The sequence below is a fragment of the Phaenicophaeus curvirostris genome, chromosome 5 (genome assembly GCF_032191515.1).
Source record: "Phaenicophaeus curvirostris isolate KB17595 chromosome 5, BPBGC_Pcur_1.0, whole genome shotgun sequence".
NCBI lineage: Eukaryota > Metazoa > Chordata > Aves > Cuculiformes > Cuculidae > Phaenicophaeus > Phaenicophaeus curvirostris.
Genome location: NC_091396.1, coordinates 1,986,119 through 2,008,878, shown reverse-complemented (window position 1 = coordinate 2,008,878; position 22,760 = coordinate 1,986,119). Strand labels below are relative to the sequence as shown.

The following is a 22,760-nucleotide window of genomic DNA, read 5'->3' as shown; positions in this document are numbered from 1 at the left end:
AGAGCTTCTCTGGGACCTTTAGAGCCCAACGAGGGGTTGTAAGTTTGGGCTGCTTCCTTCTTTTTCCTGTAAGGGAAATCACCGGCCCTCGCTCTCTCACAACAGCCTTAACGAGGGCGGCCAAACGAATCTCCCAGCACCTCGTTAGGGCTGCCACGTGGCTAATTGCGGAGATGATGCCCAAGAAAAGCAGCCGCAACTTGAGAAAGGGCAAAGAGGTGGCCACGGGGGTCTCCTCCTTGGAGCAGCCCAAGGAGCAAGCCTTGCAAGTTTGCAGACGACACTAAGCTGGGTGGGAGTGTGGATCTGCTGGAACAGCTCTTTAGAGCTTGAGGAAACCAGAACAGAGGTTACAGAGCAAGGGAACGTGGCACTGATGTGGTGAAGGTCAAGGATGGAGGCCAGTCTTTATCAGTGACCTGGATGAAGGCATCGAGTGCACCCTTAGTGAGTTTGGAGATGACACTAAGCTGGGTGGGAGCTGGATCTGCTGGAGGGTCGGGAGGCTCCAAAGGGATCGGAACAGGCTGGAGCCATGGGCTGAGACCAACGGCAGGAGGTTCAACGAGGCCAAACGGCAGGTCCTGCCCTTGGGGCACAACAACCCTGAGCAGCTCCAGCCTAGGAGAAGGCTGGCTGGAAACTGCCTGGAGGAGAAGGACCCGGGGGGGTTGGTTGAACAGGAGCCAGCAGGGGCCCAGGGGGCCAAGAAGGCCAAGGGCATCTGGGCTTGGATCAGACCCGGCGTGGCCAGCAGGGCCAGGGAGGTTCTTCTCCCTCTGGCCTCGGCCCTGGGGAGAGCGCTCCTCGAATCCTGGGGTCAGTGCTGGGCCCCTCCCCACCAGAAGGATGTTGAGGCTCTGGAGCGAGTGCAGAGAAGAGAACGGAGCTGGGGAAGGGGCTGGAGAAGGAGAGGAGCGGCTGAGAGAGCTGGGGGGGTTCAGCCTGGAGAAGAGGAGGCTGAGGGGAGACCTCATTGCACTCTGCAACTCCCTGAGAGGAGGTTGTGGAGAGGAGGGAGCTGGGCTCTTCTCCCAAGGGACAGGGGACAGGACGAGAGGGAATGGCCTCAAGCTCCACCAGGGAGGTTCAGGCTGGACAGCAGGAAGAAATATTTCCCGGAAAGGGTGATTGGGCAGTGTCCGAGGCTGCCCAGGGAGGGGGTTGAGTCCCCTTCCCTGGAGGGGTTTAAGGGCCGGGTGGCCGAGGTGCTGAGGGCCATGGGTTAGTGATTGATGGGAATGGTTGGACTCCATGATCCAGTGGGTCTCTTCCAACCTAGTTATTCTATGATTCTATGATTCTCCAGGCTGCAGCGAAGCCCTTGGAGGGGTCTCCGAGCCCTTTCTCCCGGCCGCCCTCTCCCACCTCGTGCGGGGGCTCTGCCAGGCTCTCCGTCCCCTCCGCTGGCAAAGCCGCCTCGTTGAGCAAGAGGTCTCCATGAACAAACTTCCCGCAGGGAGCAAAGGGCAGCGGGACCGCGGCCCTGCCCGACCACCACCTCGCCGGGGAGGTTTGGAGAGCAAAGGGACCCCAGCCGGGAGGAGGAGGAGGAGGACAAGCCCAGGCTGAAGGAGGTACCTGGCTGGGGGAGGTGAGGATGGGGTGTGGGACATCCTTTTGGGAGGCCATCCGTGTTGCCGGTGTCACCGTTCCCCACGCTGGTCCCTGGGCAGGGTGGGAGCTGCCTTGGGCTTTCAAGCTTCTCTGCTCCAGCTCTCCAGCCCGGCTGCGCCCACCGGCGATGGCAGCCACCACGGTGACCGACTCCGGGGGCGTGAGGATCATCACCGAGGTCATCCCGTCCACAGATCCCCGGGCAGCCCAGCTGGCCTCGGGCTCCAGACCGCTGGCACCTGCCGTGTCCTCCTTTCAAGTCAGGGGCTTCAGAAAGGCTCAGCCCAAGGCGCTGGGGGTGAGAGACAGCAACCCAGGGGCTAAGGGAGGACCAGGTATCCCCAGGGATTGTCCTGCTTGAGGTTCTCCTTGGCTGGGGCAGGGGTTGGAACCAGCTCATGGGGCTCCATCAAGAGCCAATGCCCCCAGGGGCTACATGAGGACTGAGTATCCCCAGGGATTGTCCTGCTTGAGGTTCTCCTTGGCTGGGGAAGGGGTTTGGGACCAGCTCATGGGGTTCCACCAAGTGCCAACGCCCCCAGCTGCCCCAAGTCCCCTCTCAGCACTGTGGGGTGCAGCCAGGACACGGGGTGGTGGTGGGATTGGGGTGGGACACAGCTAAGAGCCGGGATATCCGTCCTTTGCTGGCAGACCAGCAGCACTTTGGGCCATTGCTCTCCCCTAGACCATCCACATCTTCACCGGGATCATCCACATCTGCTTCGGGATCATCCTGACGATATCAGAGCACAGGAACCCTTCCATCCCTGTGGCCAGCGGGATCTTCTTCTGGCTCGGGCTCCTGGTAGGATGGGACACGCCTGCCCTTTGCCTCTGGATGAGGACAGGGGGATCTCGGTGGATCAGGGTCTAGATCCCCTCATCACCAGGGCTTCCTCTTACATACGAACCTTCTGACCATCTTCTCAGGGATGGAGGATGCGTGCGTGTAGCCCTGAATCCCAGCTGGGAGGGTGCTGGGATGCGTGTGGTGGGTGATGGGGAGGACTTCCTTGCTGCTGACACCCTCCTCCCTGTTTTCCGAGCAGCTCCTGGTCTCAGGTTCTCTGCTGGTGGAAAGTGAAAAGAGAGACAATATCTTGCTGGTAAGGAGGTTCCCTCGCAGCCAGAAAAAGAGGGACAAAGAGTTCCCACCTTGCTTCCATGACTTCGGCCCCTCTGCAGCTCGGATTCACCCCGCAGGGTGGACAGCGAGGCGCCTACAGCCTCACTCAGCCTCCAGAGGTGCCCAGTCCAGGGCCTCCACGAGAAGGTTGGGGTCTGGGGGAGCTACTCTTGGCTGAGAAAAGCTCGTAGAACCACAGAATCATCAAGGTTGGAAAAGCCCTCTAAGCTCATCCAGTCCAACCATCAGCCCAACCCCACCGTGCTGACTAAACCCTGTCCCCAAGTGCCATGGCCACGTGGTTTTTGAACCTATCAAGGGATGGCGACTCCACCACCGCCCTGGGCAGCCTCTTCCAAGGCTTCACCACTCTCACAGTAAAGGAATTGTTCCTAACGTCCAGTCGAAACCTCCCCTGGTGCAACTTGAGGCCATTTCCTCTCGTCCCACCCCTTGTCACCTGGGAGAGCCCAGGACCCACCTCACCACAACCTTCTTTCCAGGAGCTGCAGAGAGCGATGAGGTCTCCCCTCAGCCTCCTCTTCTCCAGACCAAACCCTCAGGTCCCTCAACCCCTCTCATAACCCCTGCTCTCCAGCCCCTTCCCCAGCTCCATTCCCTTCTCCGGACGTGCTCCAGCTCCTCAATGTCCTTCTTGGAGAGCAGCAGGGTGGGAATCGTGCTGCCACCCACCCAGGTCCTGGCAGGAGCGGGAGAGACGGAGCTGACGCAAGGTGACCCCCACAGGTGAAGACCTGCTGCATCGTCAACGTGGGAGTCATCCTGAGCACGCTGGTGGCCACCCTTCTCCACACCGTGGCCATCGTTCACGACCTCCCCGGCTGCCAGGCCAACACGTTCTACCAACTGCGACCCGAGTGGTGCTCCAGCCCCGAGAACAAGGTAGAACCTCCTGGTCCTGCTCGCTTCCAGCTGCTGCGTGGGACGAGCAACGGGGACGATGGCTGAGCCGGGGGACGGGGATGAGGGGGGCTGGGGCCTCCCTCCCGCTCTCCTCCCCGCAGATGCTGAGCAACGGGCTGGATTCCATCCTCGTCATCTTCAGCTTCCTGGAGTTCTGCGTGGCCGTGGTGGCCCTGGCTTTCGGCTACAACGCCATCAAGCAGCACAACTACACTCGCATGGTGAGGGGGGCTGGGCTTGGGCACCCAGAGCTTTGGAGACACCTGGGGAGCATTCCAGGATTCCTCAGGATGACCCCAAAAGCGGCATTTCTCCCTTTTTTTCCCCCCTCTTCCAGGTGCTGTAGCCAGGACCAAGCTTGTGACCGTCCCCGTTAAGAGGTCTTGGTGCCCAACTGAGGAGCCTGAGAACCTCAGTGCCCGTGTCCCTGTCTCAGCCTGGCCCCAGGATGGTGGCCACTGGCCCCAGTAAAGTCCTCAGCCCCTCAGGTCAGGCCATGCGTCTCTCTGGGGCTCCTCAGAGGATGGGGAGAAGCCTCCTTGAGCCTCTGCACCGGGTGGGATTTGAGGGAGGTGATGGAGATGCGTGACAAGTGGTCTCAGAGGTCTGTACTGGGACTGTTTAACATCTCCATCGACGACAGAGACTGCGAGATGCGAGAAGATGACACCAAGCTGAGTTGTCACAGCAGAAGGATGGGATGTCACCCAGAGGGACCCGGACAGGTTGGAGAAGTGGGGCTGGGAGAACATCATGAGGTTCAACAAGGCCAAGAGCAAGGTCCTACACCTGGATTGGAGCAATCCCAAGCACAAACACAGGCTGGGTGGAGAATGGATTGGGAGAAGGACTTGAGGTCGTGGGGGATGAAAAGCTCAACAGGAGCTGGGAACGTGCGCTCCCAGCCCAGAAATCAATCGTGTCCTGGGCTGCATCCAGAGCCGTGGGAGCAGCAGGGAGGGATCCTGCCCCTCTGCTCCGCTCGGGGAGACCCTCCTGGAGCCCCAAGTCCAGTTCTGGATCCTCTGGATCCTGGAGGACACGGAGCTGCTGGAGCGAGTGCAGAGGAGGCCACGGAGATGATCCGAGGGCTGGAGAACCTCCTGCGTGAGGAGAAACTGAGAGAGTTGGGGTTGTTGAGGCTGGAGAAGAGAAGGCTGCGGGGAGACCTTAGAGCAGCTTCCAGGGCTGAAAGGGGCTCCAGGAAAGCTGGGGAGGGGCTCTGGATCAGGGAGGGCAGGGATGGGATGAGGGGAAGGGTTTGGAGCTGCAAGATGGGGAGATGGAGGTGAGATCTTGGGGAGAAATGTTTTGCTTGGAGGGTGGGGTGGATGATTTCCAGAGCAGGGGTGGCTGCCCCATCCCTGGAGGGGTTCAAGGCCAGGTTGGATGGGGCTTGGAGCCCCTGATCCAGCGGGAGGTGTCCCTGGAGGTGGAACTAGATGGGTTTGAGGTCCCTTCCAAGCCAAACCCTGATTCCATAAGGGGGCGATGGGCACAGCTCCACGCCTGCCCGGCACAAACATGGCGGCCCCGTTGAGGAAGCCGGAAGCGCTGCCCGATACCATAATGGCGGTCAGGGACTCCAAATGGCTTCTCGTTCTCTCTGCGCCTGCGCGGCGCCGCCTCTCTGACGTCATCACCCGGCGCCTCCTGGAAAGGCGCAGCGTGGAGGCATGGACGGGGAGAGGAGGGTGGTGGCTTCAGGCTCCGAGGAGCCCAGCGGGGCAGCCCCGGCCCCAGCCCCGGCCCGGCGGCCTCAGAGAGCGGCCAAGAAGCGAAAGGAAGCGGCGGCAGTGGCGATCCCGCGGGGCAGGCCCAAGTCGGGGCGGGTCTGGAAGGACCCGGGCAAGAAGAGGTGGGTAGGGGGGGGTCCCAGGCCTCGAGGAGGGGGTCCCAGGCCTCGAGGAGGGGGTCCGAGGCCTCGAGGAGGGGGGGCAGGCCTCGTGGAGAAGTCCCAGGCTTCGAGGAGGGCCCCACGGCTCGAAGTGGGGGGCCCAGGCCTCGAGGAGGAGTCCCAGGCCTCGAGGAGGGTCCCAGAGCTCGAGGAAGGGGGGGGGCCAAGGCCTCGAAGATGGGGGTCCCAGGCCTCGAAGTGGGGGGGCCAGGCCTCGGGGGGGGCGGTCCCAGGCCTCGTGGAGGAGTCCCAGGCCTCGAGGAAGGGAGAGGGGAGTCCCAGGCCTCGAGGAAGGGAGAGGGGGGTCCCAGGCCTCGAGGAAGGGAGAGGGGGGTCCCAGGCCTCGAGGAGGAGTCCCAGGCCTCGAGGAAGGGAGAGGGGGGTCCCAGGCCTCGAGGAGGAGAGGGGTCCCAGGCCTCAAGGAATTCCATAATTCCATGAAAAGCATTCACCAAACTGACTGTTATTCCAGGAAGGCACAAAACTCAGCTTGTTAGATGGGAGGGGGCTGGGGGAAGGTATCAGCGATACAGAAAATGCCGGCAAATAAAACTCTCCGAGACTCGTTTTGGAGTTTTAGGAAGCAAACGCCCTTTCATCGGGGCTGGGCAACGCGAGGCAGCGATTCCATCGATGCCATGCAGCGAGACAAGAGCTGGGACGCAAGGTGTTTCCCGCTTCCGTGCGGATGATAAATTCTCCCAGGAATTTTAGGCGCGTTCTGTTATTCCCAAAACCTCATTTTAGTGTTGTTACAAGCTTCCCAACAGTCCAATCTCTTGCTAATCGAGAGCCTTGGCTCCAGCTCTGTCTGACCTTGAATTTGAGACGGGGAAGGCTGCAGAGGGAGGTGATTAGAGAGGAAGAGGCGTCTGCTCAGCACAGATCATGCTGAACATAAGGTTTGATCATCTCCAAAGGATGAACAGTGCCTGCAAAACCCCTGCTTGAAAGGAAATATGGAGCCAGAGGAAAAAATCCTGCTATTAGAGGGACTTTCTAACTTTCAGAGAACGTAGTTACTGAGATGAAACTAAACTCTCTGTAATAGGAACTACTTGTTGTGGCAGGGCCGTGATGGGGGAGATTGGAGGGGGATCGTGGAGCATCTAGAGGGAACCAGGGTGGGGGAACGAGGCTGTTTTGGGGGGTTCTGAGCTGCGGGGAAGGTTTGGAGGGAATGTGAGGGGGCTGAGGCTGCTGGGGGGGGCGGCTCTGAGCTGGGGAGGGGTTCGCAGAGTTGAGGTCTTTGGAGTTTGTGGAGGGGAAAGGCTGCACGTGGTTCCTGTGAGCCAGGGGGGGCTCCTCCTGCTGCCTCCAGGTTCTCACACATGATCCAGGACAAAGCCCTTCGCACCTCCTGGGCGCGGAAGATGAAGGAACGGCAGGAAAAGAAGCTCGTCCAGGAGCTGGCACGGCAGCTGCAGGAGGGGAAGCAGAGAGAGCGAGAGGTAAGGAAGCTCAGGAGCCGAGCTTGGGGCTCAAGGAACCTGCAGGCAGCATCTCCCACCCCTTCTGTGCCTGCTGGCCCCGGGGGGCAGGTTTGGAATTCCCTCTCGGCCTGCCAAATCCAGGCTGCGACGGTCACGTGCTGCAAGTTATCGACTCGGAATAAGCTCGCTTAGTTAGTTCAAGCCTCGTTTGGGAGCAAGAATTGCTTCTGGCTTGGCTTTGGGCAGCAGATTTCATGCTCGGGCGGGCGTTGCTCGTGCTGCTGGGGCCGAGCAGCTCCCTGACCGCGTCCGGTTTGGTTTTAACCCTGGAGGTTTGGGTTTAACCCTGGAGGGAGAGAGGGAGCTGCAGCGAATGATGTTTTGCTGCTCCTCCTGCAGGAGAAGAAGCGGCGGCGGGAGGAGAACCTGAAGCGGCGCCTGGAGAACGAGCGGAAGGCAGAGATCGTCCAAGTGGTGAGTCGGTGGCCGCACTGGCCTGGTGGCCTCACACCTTGTGTTCCAGTTGGCTCCTCTTCCTCTCCCTGGCTCCTCTGAAGGATTCTGGGAGCAGCACTGGGAGAAATCCAACTAAACTGCTCTAGAATGGGATGGGGGGAACAGCTCTTTAGAGCTTGAGGAAACCAGAACGGAGGTTACAGAGCAAGGGAACGTGGCACTGATGTGGAGAAGGTCAAGGATGGAGGCCAGTTCCAAGTGGGGACCCCAGGGCTCAGGGCTGGGTCCAACCCTGGTCACGGTCTTTATTGATGACCTGGATGAAGGCATCGAGTGCACCCTGAGCGAGTTTGGAGATGACACTAAGCTGGGTGGGAGTGTGGATCTGCTGGAGGGTCGGGAGGCTCCAAAGGGATCTGAACAGGCTGGATCCATGGGCTGAGACCAACGGCAGGAGGTTCAACGAGGCCAAATGGCGGGTCCTGCCCTTGGGGCACAACAACCCTGAGCAGCTCCAGCCTAGGAGAAGGCTGGCTGGAAACTGCCTGGAGGAGAAGGACCTGGGGGGGTTGGTTGACCAGGAGCCAGCAGGGGCCCAGGGGGCCAAGAAGGCCAAGGGCATCTGGGCTTGGATCAGACCCGGCGTGGCCAGCAGGGCCAGGGAGGTTCTTCTCCCTCTGGCCTCGGCCCTGGGGAGAGCGCTCCTCGAATCCTGGGGTCAGTGCTGGGCCCCTCCCCACAAGAAGGATGTTGAGGCTCTGGAGCGAGTGCAGAGAAGAGAACGGAGCTGGGGAAGGGGCTGGAGAAGAAGAGGAGCGGCTGAGAGAGCTGGGGGGGTTTAGCCTGGAGAAGAGGAGGCTGAGGGGAGGCCTCATTGCTCTCTGCAACGCACTGATAGAGGTTGAGGCTGTGCCGCAGGACTGGGAGGCTGGGAGTCCCATCCTGGCGTGGTTTGTGTATCTCAAAGCCTCCTCTTCTTCCTCTTCCCAGATCCGGAACCCGCTGAAGCTCAAGCGGGCGAAGAAGAAGCAGCTGCGGCGGGTTGAGAAGCGGGATACGCTGGCCCTGCTCCAGAAAACACCCGTACGGCGCGAAGCAGCCACGGAATGAGCTGGAGGATTGTGCTCCGTGATGCCCGGCCCACGCAGGCGGAGGTTTTGCGGGTCCTGCTCCTCTCCTGTGCGGCTTCCTCGGTGTCGGACATAGAGAGGGACAGAGCTGGGGAGGGCAGGGCTGTGATCCACCCGGACCTGCTGCTGGATCTCCCCTGTCCTGGGAAGTCGTGATGTTGGCAACAGCTGGAAGAACTGTTTCACCTGCCCAAATGGACATTTATTCTGTATAAAAATGAATAGGAGCTGCCCCAGACTTGATTCCGATGGCTTTGAGGGGGCTGCTGGCTCCGTATCTCCCACAGGTCACAGAGCACTATGGTCTCTTGCCCCCTGAGGCCCTTTTTCCCTGCGGCGCGGCCAGCAGGGCCAGGGAGGTTCTTCTCCCTCTGGCCTCGGCCCTGGGGAGAGCGCTCCTCGAATCCTGGGGTCAGTGCTGGGCCCCTCCCCACCAGAAGGATGTTGAGGCTCTGGAGCGAGTGCAGAGAAGAGAACGGAGCTGGGGATGGGGCTGGAGAAGAAGAGGAGCGGCTGAGAGAGCTGGGGGGGTTCAGCCTGGAGAAGAGGAGGCTGAGGGGAGACCTCATTGCTCTCTGCAACTCCCTGAGAGGAGGTTGTGGAGAGGAGGGAGCTGGGCTCTTCTCCCAAGGGACAGGGGACAGGCCGAGAGGGAATGGCCTCAAGCTCCACCAGGGGAGGGTCAGGCTGGACGGCAGGAACAAATTCTTCACAGAAAGGGTGATTGGGCAGTGTCCGAGGCTGCCCAGGGAGGGGGTTGAGTCCCCTTCCCTGGAGGGGTTTAAGGGCCGGGTGGCCGAGGTGCTGAGGGACATGGGTCAGTGATTGAAGGGAATGGTTGGACTCCGTGATCCGGTGGGTCTCTTCCAACCTGGTGATTCTATGAATTTCCCTGGGAATAAGCCCTGGAGCCTGTCATGAAGGGGAGGGGAGGGCATTTCTTCTGGGCTTGCTCCAACAGCTCCTGTGCTGAGGATTCTAGACGCGGTGGACTCCACCTAGAGCTCTGCGTCCTGTTCTGGATCCTCAGCACAGGGAGAACACGGAGCTGCTGGAGCGAGTGCAGAGGAGGCCACGGAGATGACCTGAGGGCTGGAGAAGATCTCGTATGAGAAGAGAGCTGGGCTTGTTGAGGCTGGAGAAGAGAAGGCTGTGGGGAGACCTTAGAGCAGCTTCCAGGGCTGAAAGGGGCTCCAGGAAAGCTGGGGAGGGGCTCTGGATCAGGGAGGGCAGGGACAGGATGAGTTTGGAGCTGCAAGAGGGGAGATGGAGGTGAGATCTTGGGGAGAAATGTTTTGCTTGGAGGGTGGGGTGGATGATTTCCAGAGCAGTGGTGGTTGCCCCATCCCTGGAGGGGTTCCAGGCCACGTTGGATGGGGCTTGGAGCCCCTGATCCAGCGGGAGGTGTCCCTGGCGGTGCGACTGGATGGGTTTGAGGTCTTTCCAACCCAAGCCATCCCATCAGTTCCACTGTTGGGAAGGGAGGGGACGCGTCCTGCGCTGCGGGAGTGAGACGGGGTGTGGGATGCAGCCTCCTCTCTCCTTCCTGTGGCGCTGGGGGGCGGCAATGCCGCTGCCAGGTAGGTTTGGGGGGGCTTGGGGGGCAGTTGGAGAGGGCTTAGGGTGGGGAAAACCCCACAAATCTTCTCACCTTCTTGTTTCTCTGCATTCCTGGTCAGGGTTGGGTCTTCCGCCTGCTCTGAGCCAGAGGGACCGGGGTGGGGGGCGCTGGAGGGGGGCGAAGGGATGAGAGGAACCGTGAGGAACCATGGGGCAGGTGGACAAGGTGGTGGCCAGGTCAGGAGCTTCATCCTGGCATCGCAGCTCTGGGGAGATGAGCTTGTGGCCCAGGGAGTGGGGGAGAGGCTGGTCCTGAGCCCCGCCAAAACCAGAGCTGAAGCTTAACCACAAGCTGGGGGCATCACAGAAGGACCCAGTGTGGGTCGGAGCTCCTCAAGGAGGGTCTGAGCTCCAAAAGGAAGGGTCGGAGCTCCCCATGGAGGGGTCAGAGCTCCTCAAGGAGGGGTCAGAGCTCCTCAAGGAGGGGTCAGAGCTCCTCAAGGAGGGGTCAGAGCTCCTCAAGGAGGGGTCAGAGCTCCTCAAGGAGGGTCAGAGCTCCAAAAGGAAGGATCAGAGCTCCTCAATGAGGGGTCAGAGCTCCAAAAGGAAGGATCAGAGCTCCTCAATGAGGGGTCGGAGCTCCCTGTAGCCCCCCTGAGTTGGATTTGGGGGGGGTTCCCGATGGAGGGGTGCCCCATGGAAGGGGCGAGGAGGCTGTGGGGCGCGGGAGAGTTGTGGGACCGTTGGAGCTTGGCCCTTGGGGGTCATTGGCCAGGAGGACTTGGTGCTCTTGGTTAATGATTGCCAGGACCAGAGCAGGCAGCGTGGGGCACCCCGAACCTTTCCCGTCCCCCCATCGCCAACCCCAGCACGGCGGCCCCAGCCCAGGGTGGGTAAGAGGAGGGGGCTTGGAGCCCATCCCCGTGGCTTCAGGGCTTCCAGGGGGGTTGGGGTTGGGGGCTGCTTTGCTGTTGAGGTGGCTTTGATGTCTCCTCCCTCGCCGGGCTCAGCGCCCGCTGCCACCGCCGCCTAACTGGGAGAAACTGGGTGTGACTGGGGAGTGGAGGGGGGGGTGCCTGGAACCACTGTCCCCCAACCCCCTGCCCTGCTCTGGCTTTGGGGGGGGGAAGGTGGGTGCTGGGGACACCAGGGATGGAAGGGGGAGAAGAAAGAGGGGTGTCCACGCTGGGGGGTGGTGGGTTTGGGGGGCTGCTGGAGGGGTTTGAGGGGCTGCTGGAGGGGTTTGAGGGGGCAAGAGGTGTTGCGTGTCCTTGGGGAGGGGGGACAGGGACCAGGTGGGCTGCAAACCCCAGTGTGTGATCAGCAAGGGGGTGGGAGATCCATTTGTGGGGGCCCGAGTGGGATCATGGAACAGGTTAGGTTGGAAGTGACCTCCAAGCCCAGCCAGTTCCAACCCAAGGGACACCTCGCACTGGATCAGGGGCTCCAAGCCCCATCCAACCTGGTCTTCAACACCTCCAGGGATGGGGCAGCTATTCCTGGTGCCACCAAGGTGCCACCAAGCAGCAGTAGATGGTGGCACCGTCCCTGGAGTGAGCTGGAGTAGGACAATATCTGTGGGTGCCTGCAGCCCTGTGGATCAAGGAGCAGCCAGGGGTTGGGTTGGAAGGGACCTTCAAGCCCATCCAGTTCCACCTCCCTCTGGATCAGGTTGCTCCAAGTTTCACGGAGGGGTTTAAGGGCCGGGTGGCCGAGGTGCTGAGGGACATGGGTTAGTGATTGATGGGAATGGTTGGACTCGATGATCCGGTGGGTCTCTTCCAACCTGGTGATTCCAGGAGTCTATGGGAGGATGCTGATGCTCATCTCCACTCTTCTCCAGGTGCACCATGGTGGAGGTGACGGTGACGCCGCGGTCCTCGCTGGCCGACCGGCCGGTGCGGCTGAAGGTGCGAGGCTTGTCCCCGTCCCAGCTGGTCACCCTGCGGGTGTCGCTGACGGACGAGCGGGGCCATCGCTTCCAATCTCAAACCTTCTTCCGCGCCGACGGGGCAGGCGAGGTGGATCCCGGGCTCCACGCGGCGCTGGGGGGCAGCTACACCGGCGTGTGGCCCATGGGGCCCTTCTGGTTCCTGCAGCCCGACACCCTCTTCCAACGGCTGCTCAAGCGAGACGTGACCGGCAGCCCCTTCCTCTTCCATCTGGAGGTCTTCGATGGCCTCGTGCTGGCCACCACCAGCCCCCAGGCCCAGCCGCTGGCCTCCTGCGAGGCCGAGAGGTGGTTTGTGGGGCCTGGTGTCCAGCGCGTGCCCGTCCGGGAGGGCAGGGTCCGGGGAGCCCTCTTCTTGCCACCCGGTGAGCCCTGTGGACCCCCCAGGGTGGGTGGGATGGCTCTGGTGGCTCCTCATCCCCATCGGTGACGGTTTCTCTGGCTACCTGCAGGACCAGGACCCTTCCCGGGGGTGATCGACCTGTTTGGAGGTGCCGGTGGCCTCATCGAGTTCCGGGCGGGGCTGCTGGCCAGCAGGGGCTTCGCGGTGTTGGCCTTGGCCTTCTTCGCCTACGATGATCTTCCCCGCAACCTCCTCCAGATCGACCTGGAGTATTTCGAGGAGGCGGCCAACCTGCTCCTCCGGCATCCGAAGGTGAGGCCTGGGTCTCAGCCAGGAGCAGAGGTGTCCTGCTGGGCAGGGACATCCCGGAGACCAGGGGCATCCTGATAAGCAAGACGTCCCAGTGAATAAGAACATCCCAGTGATGTCCCAGTGACTGAGGAGATCCTAGTGACGTCCCAGTGACTGAGAACATCTCAGTGACATCCCAGTGAGTGAGGAGATCCTGGTGATGTCCTGGTGACTGATAACATCTCAATGATGTCCCAGTGTGTGAGGGCATCCCAGTGATGTCCCAGTGAGTGAAGGCATCCCAGTGATGTCCTGGTGACTGAGGAGATCCTGGTGATGTCCCAGTGACTGAGGAGATCCTGGTGATGTCCTGGTGACTGAGGACATCTCAATGATGTCCCAGTGTGTGAGGGCATCCCAGTGATGTCCCAGTGTGTGAGGGCATCCCAGTGATGTCCCAGTGTGTGAGGACATCCCGGTGATGTCCCAGTGTGTGAGGACATCCCAGTGATGTCCCAGTGTGTGAGGACATCCCAGTGATGTCCTGGTGACTGAGGAGATCCCAGTGATGTCCTGGTGACTGAGGACATCTTGGTAACGTCCCAGTGACTGAGGAGATCCTGGTGATGTCCTGGTGACTGAGGACATCTCGGTGACATCCCAGTGACTGAGGAGATCCCGGTGATGTCCCAGTGAGTGAGGACATCCCAGTGATGTCCCGGTGAGTGAGGACATCTCGGTGATGTCTCGGTGAGTGAGGACATCCCAGTGATGTCCTGGTGACTGAGGACATCTCAGTGACATCCCAGTGACTGAGGATGTCCTGGTGAAGTCCCAGTGACTGAGAACATCTCGGTGATGTCCCAGTGACTGAGAACATCTCAATGATGTCCCGGTGACTGAGGAGATCCTGGTGATGTCCCAGTGACTGAGAACATCTCAATGACGTCCCGGTGACTGAGGACATCTCGGTGATGTCCCAGTGACTGAGGATATCTCAGTGACATCCCGGTGACTGAGAACATCTCAATGATGTCCTGGTGACTGAGGAGATCCCAGTGATGTCCTGGTGACTCAGGAGATCCCAGTGATGTCCTGGTGACTGAGGACATCTCGGTGACATCCCAGTGACTGAGGAGATCCTGGTGATGTCCTGGTGACTCAGGACATCTCAGTGACGTCTCAGTGACTGAGGATGTCCTGGTGACGTCCCGGTGACTGAGAACATCTCAATGATGTCCCAGTGACCGAGAACATCTCAGTGATGTCCCAGTGACTGAGGAGATCCTGGTGATGTCCTGGTGACTCAGGACATCTCAATGATGTCCCAGTGACCGAGAACATCCCACCCAGTGGTTGCTGCCATCCTTCTCCATCTCCACCCTCTGCAGGTGCGCGGCCCCGGCTTGGGCGTCGTGGGCGTCTCCAAAGGAGCCGAGGTGGCCCTGGCCATGGCCTCCTTCCTGCCGCAGGTGGTGGCCACGGTGTGGATCAACGGCACGGCCTTCATCCACGGCACCCCGCTCACCTACGGGGCCCTCCACATCCCGGCCATCCCTTACCACAGCGAGCGCTTGCTCTTCACCGAGATGGGAGCCCTGGACAACTCGGCCGTGTTCGGAGACCCCCGGGACCCCGCGTACGGCGCCTCGGCCATCCCGGTGGAGAAGGTGCGGGGGAAGGTCCTCTTCATCGTGGGGGAGGCCGATCGCAACTTCAACAGCAAACTCTTCGCCCAGTTGGCCATGGAGCGGTTGCCGGAGGGAAGCGGTCGCGTCCTCTCCTACCCCGGAGCCGGACACCTCATCGAGCCGCCCTGCTCGCCCCTCTGCAGCATCTCCAGCATCCGCGCCAGCCCCTACTCCGTGCTGTGGGGCGGGGAAGCCCAACCCCACGCCAAAGCGCAGGAGCATTCGTGGCAGGAGATCATCAGCTTCTTGGAGCTCCATCTTGGGGCTGTGGCCACCACGAAGCTGTGACGACTTCGAGGTGGTGAAGCCCAACCCCACACCAAAGCGCAGGAGCGTTCGTGGTAGGAGATCATCGGGTTCTTGGAGCTCCACTTGGGTTCTGGTGCCACCACGAAGCTGTGATGGCTTTGGGGTGGTAGGAGATCATCAGGTTCTTGGAGCTCTACTTGGGTTCTGTCACCACCACGAAGCTGTGACGACTTCGAGGTGGTGAAGCCCAACCCCACACCAAGGTTAAAGAACATTCGTGGTAAGAGATCATCAGGTTCTTGGAGCTCCACTTGGGTTCTGGTGCCACCACGAAGCTGTGATGGCTTTGGGGTGGAGGAGATCATCAGGTTCTTGGAGCTCCTCTTGGATTCTGGTGCCACCACGAAGCTGTGATGGCTTTGGGGTGGTGCAGCCCAACCCCACGCCAAAGCTCAGAAGCATTCGTGGTAGGAGATCATCAGGTTCTTGGAGCTCCATCTGGGTTCTGTCACCACCACGAAGCTGTGATGGCTGCGATGAGGTGAAGCCCAACCCCAAACCAACGCTAAAGAACATTCGTGGTAGGAGATCATCAGGTTCTTGGAGCTCCACTTGGGTTCTGTGGCCACCACGAAGCTGCGGGGAGGTGGGGGGAAGGGGCTGCCACCACTCAATAAAGTGCAGCCCGTGGGACCCAACTGGTGCTCTTTGATATCTTCATTGATGATGGAGACGACGAGATCGAGGGCACCTTCGTTGAGTTTGAAGATGACGCCAAGGTGAGTGGTGCGGTTGTCACACCAGAAGGACAAAATGTCATCCAGAGGGACCTGGAGAAGGTGGGGGAGTGGGGCTGGGAGAACATCATGAGGTTCAACAAGGCCAAGGGGAAGGTCCTGCACCTGGGTTGGGGCAATCTGCAGTTGCAACACAGGATGGGGGACAAAGGGATTGGGAGCAGCGCTGAGGAGAAGGACTTTTGGGGTGCATCCAGTTCTGGATCCTCAGCACAGGGAGGACACGGAGCTGCTGGAGCGAGTGCAGAGGAGGCCACGGAGATGATCCGAGGGCTGGAGAACCTTCTGTGTGAGGAGAGAGTTGGGGTTGTTGAGGCTGGAGAAGAGAAGGTTGTGGGGGAGACCTTAGAGGAGCTTCCAGGGCTGAAAGGGGCTCCAGGAAAGCTGGGGAGGGGCTCTGGATGAAGAAATGCAGGGACAGGACAAGAGGAAGGGTTTGGAGCTGCAAGAGGGGAGATGGAGATGAGATCTTGGGGAGAAATGTCTTTTTGTGAGGGTGGGGAGGCCCTGGCCCAGGTTGCCCAGAGCAGGGGTGGCCACCCCATCCCTGGAGGTGTCCAAGGCCAGGTTGGATGGGGCTTGGACCCCCTGATCCAGCAGGAGGTGTCCCTGGAGGTGGAACTGGTTGTCTTTGAGGTCCCTTCCAAGCCAACCCATTCCCTGGTTCCATGACTCCTGGAGGGGGGGTACCCGGCCGTGTGTCCCTGGGCTCTGGTGTTGGTGCCACCGTGGCTGAGGGCTTGGGGGTCCCTCTTGAGGCCGTTTTCGGGGGTTGTGCCCCCCCCCCCCCCCCCCGGCTCCGTGCACCTTTCACCATCGCCCTGATGCCACGATCGGTGGGACTTGGGGGTGGGAAGGGCAAGGAGAGCTGGAAACCCCTCAAACCATCAAGCCTGGTGGCTCGGTTGGTGAAGAGTCACCTGGACACGTTCCCACCCGGCACGTGCCGGGACAAGGAGCAGGAGCCGACCATGAGCAGCAAAGCGTGATGGAGAGGAGACCTGGGAGGGTGATATCTGGTGAGGGAGGTAGGAGGAACCCATGGAGCTCAAAGCCACTGAGAGGATCCAGCTCCTTCCTCCTCATCTCAGGTACCGGTGAAGCTCACCTTGCGTCCCAGGCCGTTGATGGGTCGCGTTTGCCTTCCCACATGGAGCTTGGGGACAGGGATGAGCATCCCAGGGCTCAGGTCCCCTCCGTGAAACAGCTGCTGGGACCCCAACGCGGCTGGTGGGACCCCAACACCACCTCGTGGGACCCTAATACCACCTCGTGGGACCTCAACACAGCTGGTGAGACCCTAATACCACCTCGTGGGACCCTAATACCACCTAGTGGGACCCCAACACAGCTGGTGAGACCCCAACACCACCTCATGGGACCCCAACACAGCCGGTGAGACCCTAATACCACCTTGTGGGACCCTAATACCACCTAGTGGGACCCCAACACAGCTGGTGAGACCCCAACACCACCTCGTGGGACCCCAACACCACCTCATGGGACCCCAACACAGCTGGTGAGACCCTAATACCACCTTGTGGGACCCTAATACCACCTAGTGGGACCCCAACACAGCTGGTGAGACCCCAACACCACCTCGTGGGACCCCAACACAGCTGGTGAGACCCCAACACCACCTAGTGGGACCATAATACCACCTCGTGGGACCCCAACACAGCTGGTGAGACCCCAACACCACCTCGTGGGACCCTAATACCACCTCATGGGACCCCAACACAGCTGGTGAGACCCTAATACCACCTTGTGGGACCCTAATACCACCTAGTGGGACCCCAACACAGCTGGTGAGACCCCAACACCACCTCATGGGACCCCAACACAGCCGGTGAGACCCTAATACCACCTTGTGGGACCCTAATACCACCTAGTGGGACCCCAACACAGCTGGTGAGACCCCAACACCACCTCATGGGACCCCAACACAGCTGGTGAGACCCCAACACCACCTAGTGGGACCATAATACCACCTCGTGGGACCCCAACACAGCTGGTGAGACCCCAACACCACCTCGTGGGACCCTAATACCACCTAGTGGGACCCCAACACAGCTGGTGAGACCCCAACACCACCTCGTGGGACCCTAATACCACCTAGTGGGACCCCAACACAGCTGGTGGGACCCCAACACATTTGGTAGGACTCCAACACCACCTTGTGGGGTGCCAACACCACCTAGTAAGACCCCAACACAGCTGGTGGGACCCCAATGCCACCTCATGGGACCCAACACAGTTGATGGGACCCCAACACCACCTTGAGGGACCCTGGCTGCGTAGCCCATGCTCTCTTGGTCCCACGGCTGCCCTGGCCGTGGATCCAGGAGCCAGATGCCCCCTCCTGCTGTCCAGGGGGCTTGGTCCAGCTGGACATCGTGGCCAGTCTCCATTCCTCCTTTGCAGGGATAACGTCTCCCGTGGTGGGACAAAGTTTCTTTGCCCGCCTTTTGGTTCCTCCTTGGTCAGCGAGGCCGAGGGCAGCGAGGTCGCCGGTGGCAGGGGAGCGAGGAGCCCTGGCCAAGCTCCATCGCGGCACGTGGCATCCCTCCGGTGTCCTGGCTATAAATCCAGTGACCCACAGAGAGCCCCGTGCTCCGACCTCGCTCACCACCATGGGCTGGAGCTGCTCCTTCCTCCTCCTCCTCCTTCTCCTGGGGCCAGGAGTCATCTTCTCGCTGCTGCGGTACCGCTACGACTGTGGGGACCACGGGATGCAGCTGCTGGTCCACCCCACCCGCGGCCGCACCGTCCGCTTCCAGGTTGTGGGTGAGTGGGGAGCGGGCGGGCGCGGGGCCTCCAGGCTGGCTTGGTGCCCACGGATCGCTCGGAGGTCACCTCAAAACGCACCTGCCCCGGGATGGTGGTGCTCTCGTGGGTTGAAGGAGAATTTGGTGGTGCCCTGATGGGTTGAAGGAGCATTTAGTGGTGACCTGATGGGTTGAGGAGTGTTTTGTGGTGCCCCAATGGGTTGAAGGAGCGTTTGGTGGTGCCCTGATGGGTCAAAGGAGCATTTAGTGGTGCCTTAGTGGGATGAAGGTGTATTTGGTGGTGCCCGGATGGGTTGAAGGAGCATTTGGTGGCTCCCTGATGGGTCAAAAGAGCATTTGGTGGTTCCCTGGTAGATTGAAGGAGCATTTGGTGGTTCCCTGATGGGTCAAAAGAGCATTTGGTTGTTCCCTGGTGGGTCAAAGGAGCGTTTGGTGGTGCCTTGATGGGTTGAAGGAGTGTTTAGTGGTTCCCTGATGGGTCAACAGAGCATTTGGTGGTTCCCTGATAGGTTGAAGGAGCATTTGGTGGTTCCCTGATGGGTCAAAGGAGCGTTTGGTGGTGCCCTGATGGGTTGAAGGAGTGTTTAGTGGTTCCCTGATGGGTCAAAGGAGCGTTTGGTGGTGCCCTGATGGGTTGAAGGAGTGTTTAGTGGTTCCCTGATGGGTCAAAGGAGCGTTTGGTGGTGCCCTGATGGGTTGAAGGAGCATTTGGTGGCGCCTTGATGGGTTGAAGGAGAATTTCATGGTGTCTTGATGGGTTGAGGAGCATTTGGTTCTGCCCTGATGGGTTTGAGGAGCCTTTGGTGACGCCTTGATGGGTTGAAGGAGAATTTCATGGTGCCTTGATGGGTTGAGGAGCCTTTGGTTCTGCCCTGATGGGTTGAAGGAGCATTTGATGGCGCCCTGATCAGTCAAAGGAGCGTTTGGTGGTACCTTGATGGGTTGAGGAGTGTTTTGTGGTGCCCTAATGGATTGAAGGAGTGTTTGGTGGTGCCCTGGTGGGTCAAAAGAGCATTTGGTGGTTCCCTGATAGGTTGCAGGAGCATTTGGTGGTGCCCTGATGGGTTGAAGGTGTATTTGATGGTGCCCTGATGGGATGAAGGAGCACTTGGTGGTACCTTGGTGGGACGAAGGAGCGTTTGATGGTGCTGCCGACCAGGGTTTCTGCGCCCGCATCCCCCAGGGAGCGTCACAGCACCTGCTTGTGCCACCTCGCTCCCCGTCTCGGTGTTCCCGCAGATGAGTTTGGCACCCGCTTCGACGTGGCCAACTGCTCCATCTGCCTCCACTGGCTCAACGCCGGCACGGACGGTGCTGTCATCTTCTCCACCGGCTACGAGGGTTGCCACGTCCTGCTGAAGGTGAGGGCCCTGTCCCACCCCCATGCCGGCGCCGCTGGTGGGCTGGAGGTGACCATCCCTCCCCTAGGAGGACCGCTACGTCCTGAAGGTTCACCTGGAGGAGACGCTGCGCAGCGGGGTCCTCGTCGCCTCCTACGAAGTCAACATGACCTGCCCGCAGCCGGGGGACCACGAGATCCTCACCGACGGCAACGGTCCCACCAACGCTGGCCACGGCGTCCACCACAGCCAGGCTGATGTCCTGGTCCCCTTGACCCAGCCTGGCCTCCTCCACCACGCGTCCCAGTCCACCCTGACCTTCTCGGGAGCCCAGCTTGCTCCCCAAGCCAACTCAGAGAAGGCTCCCACCATAGGTCGGACCCAGCCCTACCAGATCAACCACGGGCCACAGTCCCAGCCCAGCATGGTTCAACCCATTGCCCAACCCCAAAACCGACCGGGGTGGGTGCGCTCTGGAGCTCCAACCCAACCAGGGCTTCGTCCAGGGCTCCAGACCCCAAATCAGCACGGGTTGGTGCATTCTGGAGGTCAAAACCAACCAAGTGTCCTTCACCCAGGGTTTCAGATCCAAAACCGACCTGGGCTGGTGCACTCTGGAGGTCAAAACCAACCAAGTGTCCTTCACCCAGGGTTTCAGACCCAAAACCGACCTGGGTTGGTGCATTCTCGAGGTCAAAACCAACCTGGGTTGGTGCATTCTGGAAGTCAAACCCAACCAGGGCTTCGTCCAGGGCTTCAGACCCCAAACCGACCTGGGTTGCTGTATTCTGGAGGTCAAACCCAACCAGGGCTTCAGACCCCAAACCGACCTGGGTCGGTGCATTCTGGAGGTCAAAACCAACCTGGGTTGGTGTATTCTGGAGGTCAAACCCAACCTGGGTTGGTGTATTCTGGAGGTCAAACCCAACCAGGGCTTCAGACCCCAAACCAACCTGGGTTGGTGCATTCTGGAGGTCAAACCCAACCTGGGTTGGTGTATTCTGGAGGTCAAAACCAACCTGGGTTGGTGTATTCTGGAGGTCAAACCCAACCAGGGCTTCAGACCCCAAACCGACCTGGGTTGGTGCACTCTGGAGGTCAAAACCAACCTGGGTTGGTGCATTCTGGAGGTCAAACCCAACCAGGGCTTCAGACCCCAAACCGACCTGGGTTGGTGTATTCTGGAGGTCAAAACCAACCTGGGTTGGTGCATTCTGGAGGTCAAACCCAACCAGGGCATCGCCCAGGGCTTCAGACTCAAAATCGACCTGGGTTGGTGCACTCTGGAGGTCAAAACCAACGAGGGTTCCTTCGCCCAGGTCTTGAGCAGCCTGGTGTCCAGTCTGGCTGGACACAGGCTGGAGGTGAAGCCCAAGCAGGCTACGTCCACCCAGGAGCTCAGCCCCAAAGCCACCCAGGCTTCGCTCGCCCCAACCTTCAGCCCCAATCCCAAGCTGATCTCCTCCAGCATGGGCTTTACGGCCAGCCTGGGCTGGTCCATCCCGGTCGTCCCCAACCAGCTCTGAGCCGGCCAGGGCTCCAGTCCCAGCCAGGCTCCCTCCACCCTGGGCTTCCAGCTCAGCCCCAGCCTGGTTTGCTGCGTCCTGGGCTTCAAGCACAGCCGGGTCTGCTCCAACCCACCGCGCTCTTCTACCCCCCGCCCAGGGCAGGTGAGACACCACGGAGAGGGGCAGGAGATGCTTGGGGGGCAGGAGATGCTTGGGGGGCAGGAGATGCTTGGGGGGAAGGAGATGCTTGGGGGGAAGGAGATGATTGGAGGGCAGGAGGTTCTTTAGGGGGGCAGGAGATGCTTTTGGAGGGCAAGGGGAGTCATTGGGGGTTAGAAGGTGCTTTGGGTCAGGGGATACTTGGAGGGCAAGAGATGCTTTTGGGGGGCAGGAGATGCTTGAGGGGTAGGAGATGCTTGGAGGGGCAGGAGGTGCTTGAGGGGCAGGACATGATTGGAGAGCAGGGGGAGTCATTGGGGTTAGAAGATGCTTTGGGTCGGGGATGCTTGGGGGGCAGGAGACGCTTGGAGGGCAGGGGGATTCGTTGGGGTTTAGAAGGTGCTTTGGGTCAGGAGATGCTTGGAGGGCAAGAGATGCTTTGAGGGGGCAGGAGGTGCTTGGGGGCAGGAGATGCTTGGAGAGCAGGAGGGTGGTTGGGGGTTAGAAGGTGCATGGGGGGCAGGAGATGCTTTTGGGAGGCAGGAGATGCTTTGAGGGGGCAGGAGATGCTTTTGGAGGGCAAGGGGAGTCATTGGGGGTTAGAAGGTGCTTTGGGTCAGGGGATACTTGGAGGGCAAGAGATGTTTTGATGGGGGCAGGAGATGCTTGGGGGGTAGGAGATGATTGGGGGGCAGGGGGAGTCATTGGCTTTTAGAAGGTGCTTTGGGGCAGGAGATGCTTGGAGGTCAGGAGATGCTTGGAGGCAGGAGATGCTTGGGGGGCAGGAGATGCTTTTCGGGGGCAGAAGATGCTTTGGGGGGCAGGAGATGCTTGGAGGGCAGGGGGAGTCATTGGAGTTTAGAAGGTGCTTTGGGGCAGGAGATGCTTGGAGGGCAAGAGATGCTTTGAGGGGGCAAGAGATGCTTTTGAGGGGCAGGAGATGCTTTTGAGGGGCAGGAGATGCTTGGGGGCCAGGAGATGCTTTTGAGGGGCAGGAGATGCTGGGGGACAGGAGATGCTTGGAGGTCAGGAGGTGCTTTGGGGGGCAGGAGATGCTTTTGAGGGGCAGGACATGCTTGAGGGACAGGAGATGCTTTTGAGGGCCAGGAGATGCTTGGGGGCCAGGAGACGCTTTCGGAAGGGCGGGAGGTGCTTGGAGAGCAGGAGGGTGGTTGGGGGTTCGAAGGTGCTTTGAGGGGCAGGAGATGCTTGGAGGGCAGGAGATGCTCGGGGAGCAAGCAGGAGGGTTCCCGGGGGACCTCTGCTGTCCCCGTGTCCCCCAGGGGCGCCGCTGACGCGGGAGCAGTGCCGGGTGCCGGCGGGCAGGCTGGCGTGCGTGGCGGCAGCGGGACGCGCCGCGTGCCTGCAGGCGGGATGCTGCTACGATGACATGGACCGCGTCACCCCATGCTACTACGGCAACACGGGTAGGGGGCTCGGTGCCACCCTGGCACGGAGAAAGGGGCCTGGAGGTCCCCGTTCCCCGGGCTGATGGATCC

At 60.5% G+C, this 22,760-nt stretch overlaps 5 protein-coding genes across 6 annotated transcripts in view; all 5 read left to right on the top strand.

The window, feature by feature from the left end:
* LOC138720875 (zona pellucida sperm-binding protein 1-like) overlaps positions 1–22,760 on the top strand; it is a 64,406-nt gene that overhangs the window by 39,157 nt on the left and 2,489 nt on the right. The window contains exon 2 of the mRNA XM_069857281.1: positions 22,555–22,688. Coding sequence (XP_069713382.1) covers positions 22,652–22,688 — 37 coding nt within the window. The 5' untranslated portion in view covers positions 22,555–22,651. The remainder of the gene's footprint in view (positions 1–22,554; positions 22,689–22,760) is intronic.
* On the top strand, positions 1,459–4,106 carry LOC138720889 (membrane-spanning 4-domains subfamily A member 15-like). Of its 2 annotated transcripts, XM_069857305.1 has the most exons (7): positions 1,459–1,577; positions 1,717–1,915; positions 2,303–2,422; positions 2,667–2,723; positions 3,491–3,646; positions 3,769–3,888; positions 4,005–4,103. In XM_069857305.1, the coding sequence occupies exons 2-7, from the start codon at positions 1,745–1,747 to the stop codon at positions 4,011–4,013; spliced, it is 633 nt and encodes a 210-aa protein (XP_069713406.1). In that variant the 5' UTR covers positions 1,459–1,577; positions 1,717–1,744; the 3' UTR covers positions 4,014–4,103. The 2 variants fall into 2 exon arrangements, with proteins under 2 accessions (XP_069713406.1, XP_069713407.1); XM_069857306.1 differs by lacking the exon at positions 2,667–2,723 and having other exon boundaries at positions 4,005–4,106.
* Positions 5,324–8,815, top strand: CCDC86 (coiled-coil domain containing 86). The gene is made up of 4 exons (XM_069857315.1): positions 5,324–5,525; positions 6,886–7,015; positions 7,397–7,471; positions 8,444–8,815. The coding sequence occupies exons 1-4, from the start codon at positions 5,344–5,346 to the stop codon at positions 8,561–8,563; spliced, it is 507 nt and encodes a 168-aa protein (XP_069713416.1). The 5' UTR covers positions 5,324–5,343; the 3' UTR covers positions 8,564–8,815.
* Positions 11,989–14,738, top strand: LOC138720865 (acyl-coenzyme A amino acid N-acyltransferase 2-like). The gene is made up of 3 exons (XM_069857267.1): positions 11,989–12,459; positions 12,547–12,749; positions 14,120–14,738. The coding sequence occupies exons 1-3, from the start codon at positions 11,994–11,996 to the stop codon at positions 14,705–14,707; spliced, it is 1,257 nt and encodes a 418-aa protein (XP_069713368.1). The 5' UTR covers positions 11,989–11,993; the 3' UTR covers positions 14,708–14,738.
* LOC138720734 (glutamine-rich protein 2-like) lies at positions 18,058–22,650 on the top strand. Its single transcript, XM_069857082.1, has 5 exons — positions 18,058–18,252; positions 19,494–19,615; positions 19,683–20,691; positions 20,815–21,264; positions 22,568–22,650. The coding sequence occupies exons 1-5, from the start codon at positions 18,099–18,101 to the stop codon at positions 22,648–22,650; spliced, it is 1,818 nt and encodes a 605-aa protein (XP_069713183.1). The 5' UTR covers positions 18,058–18,098.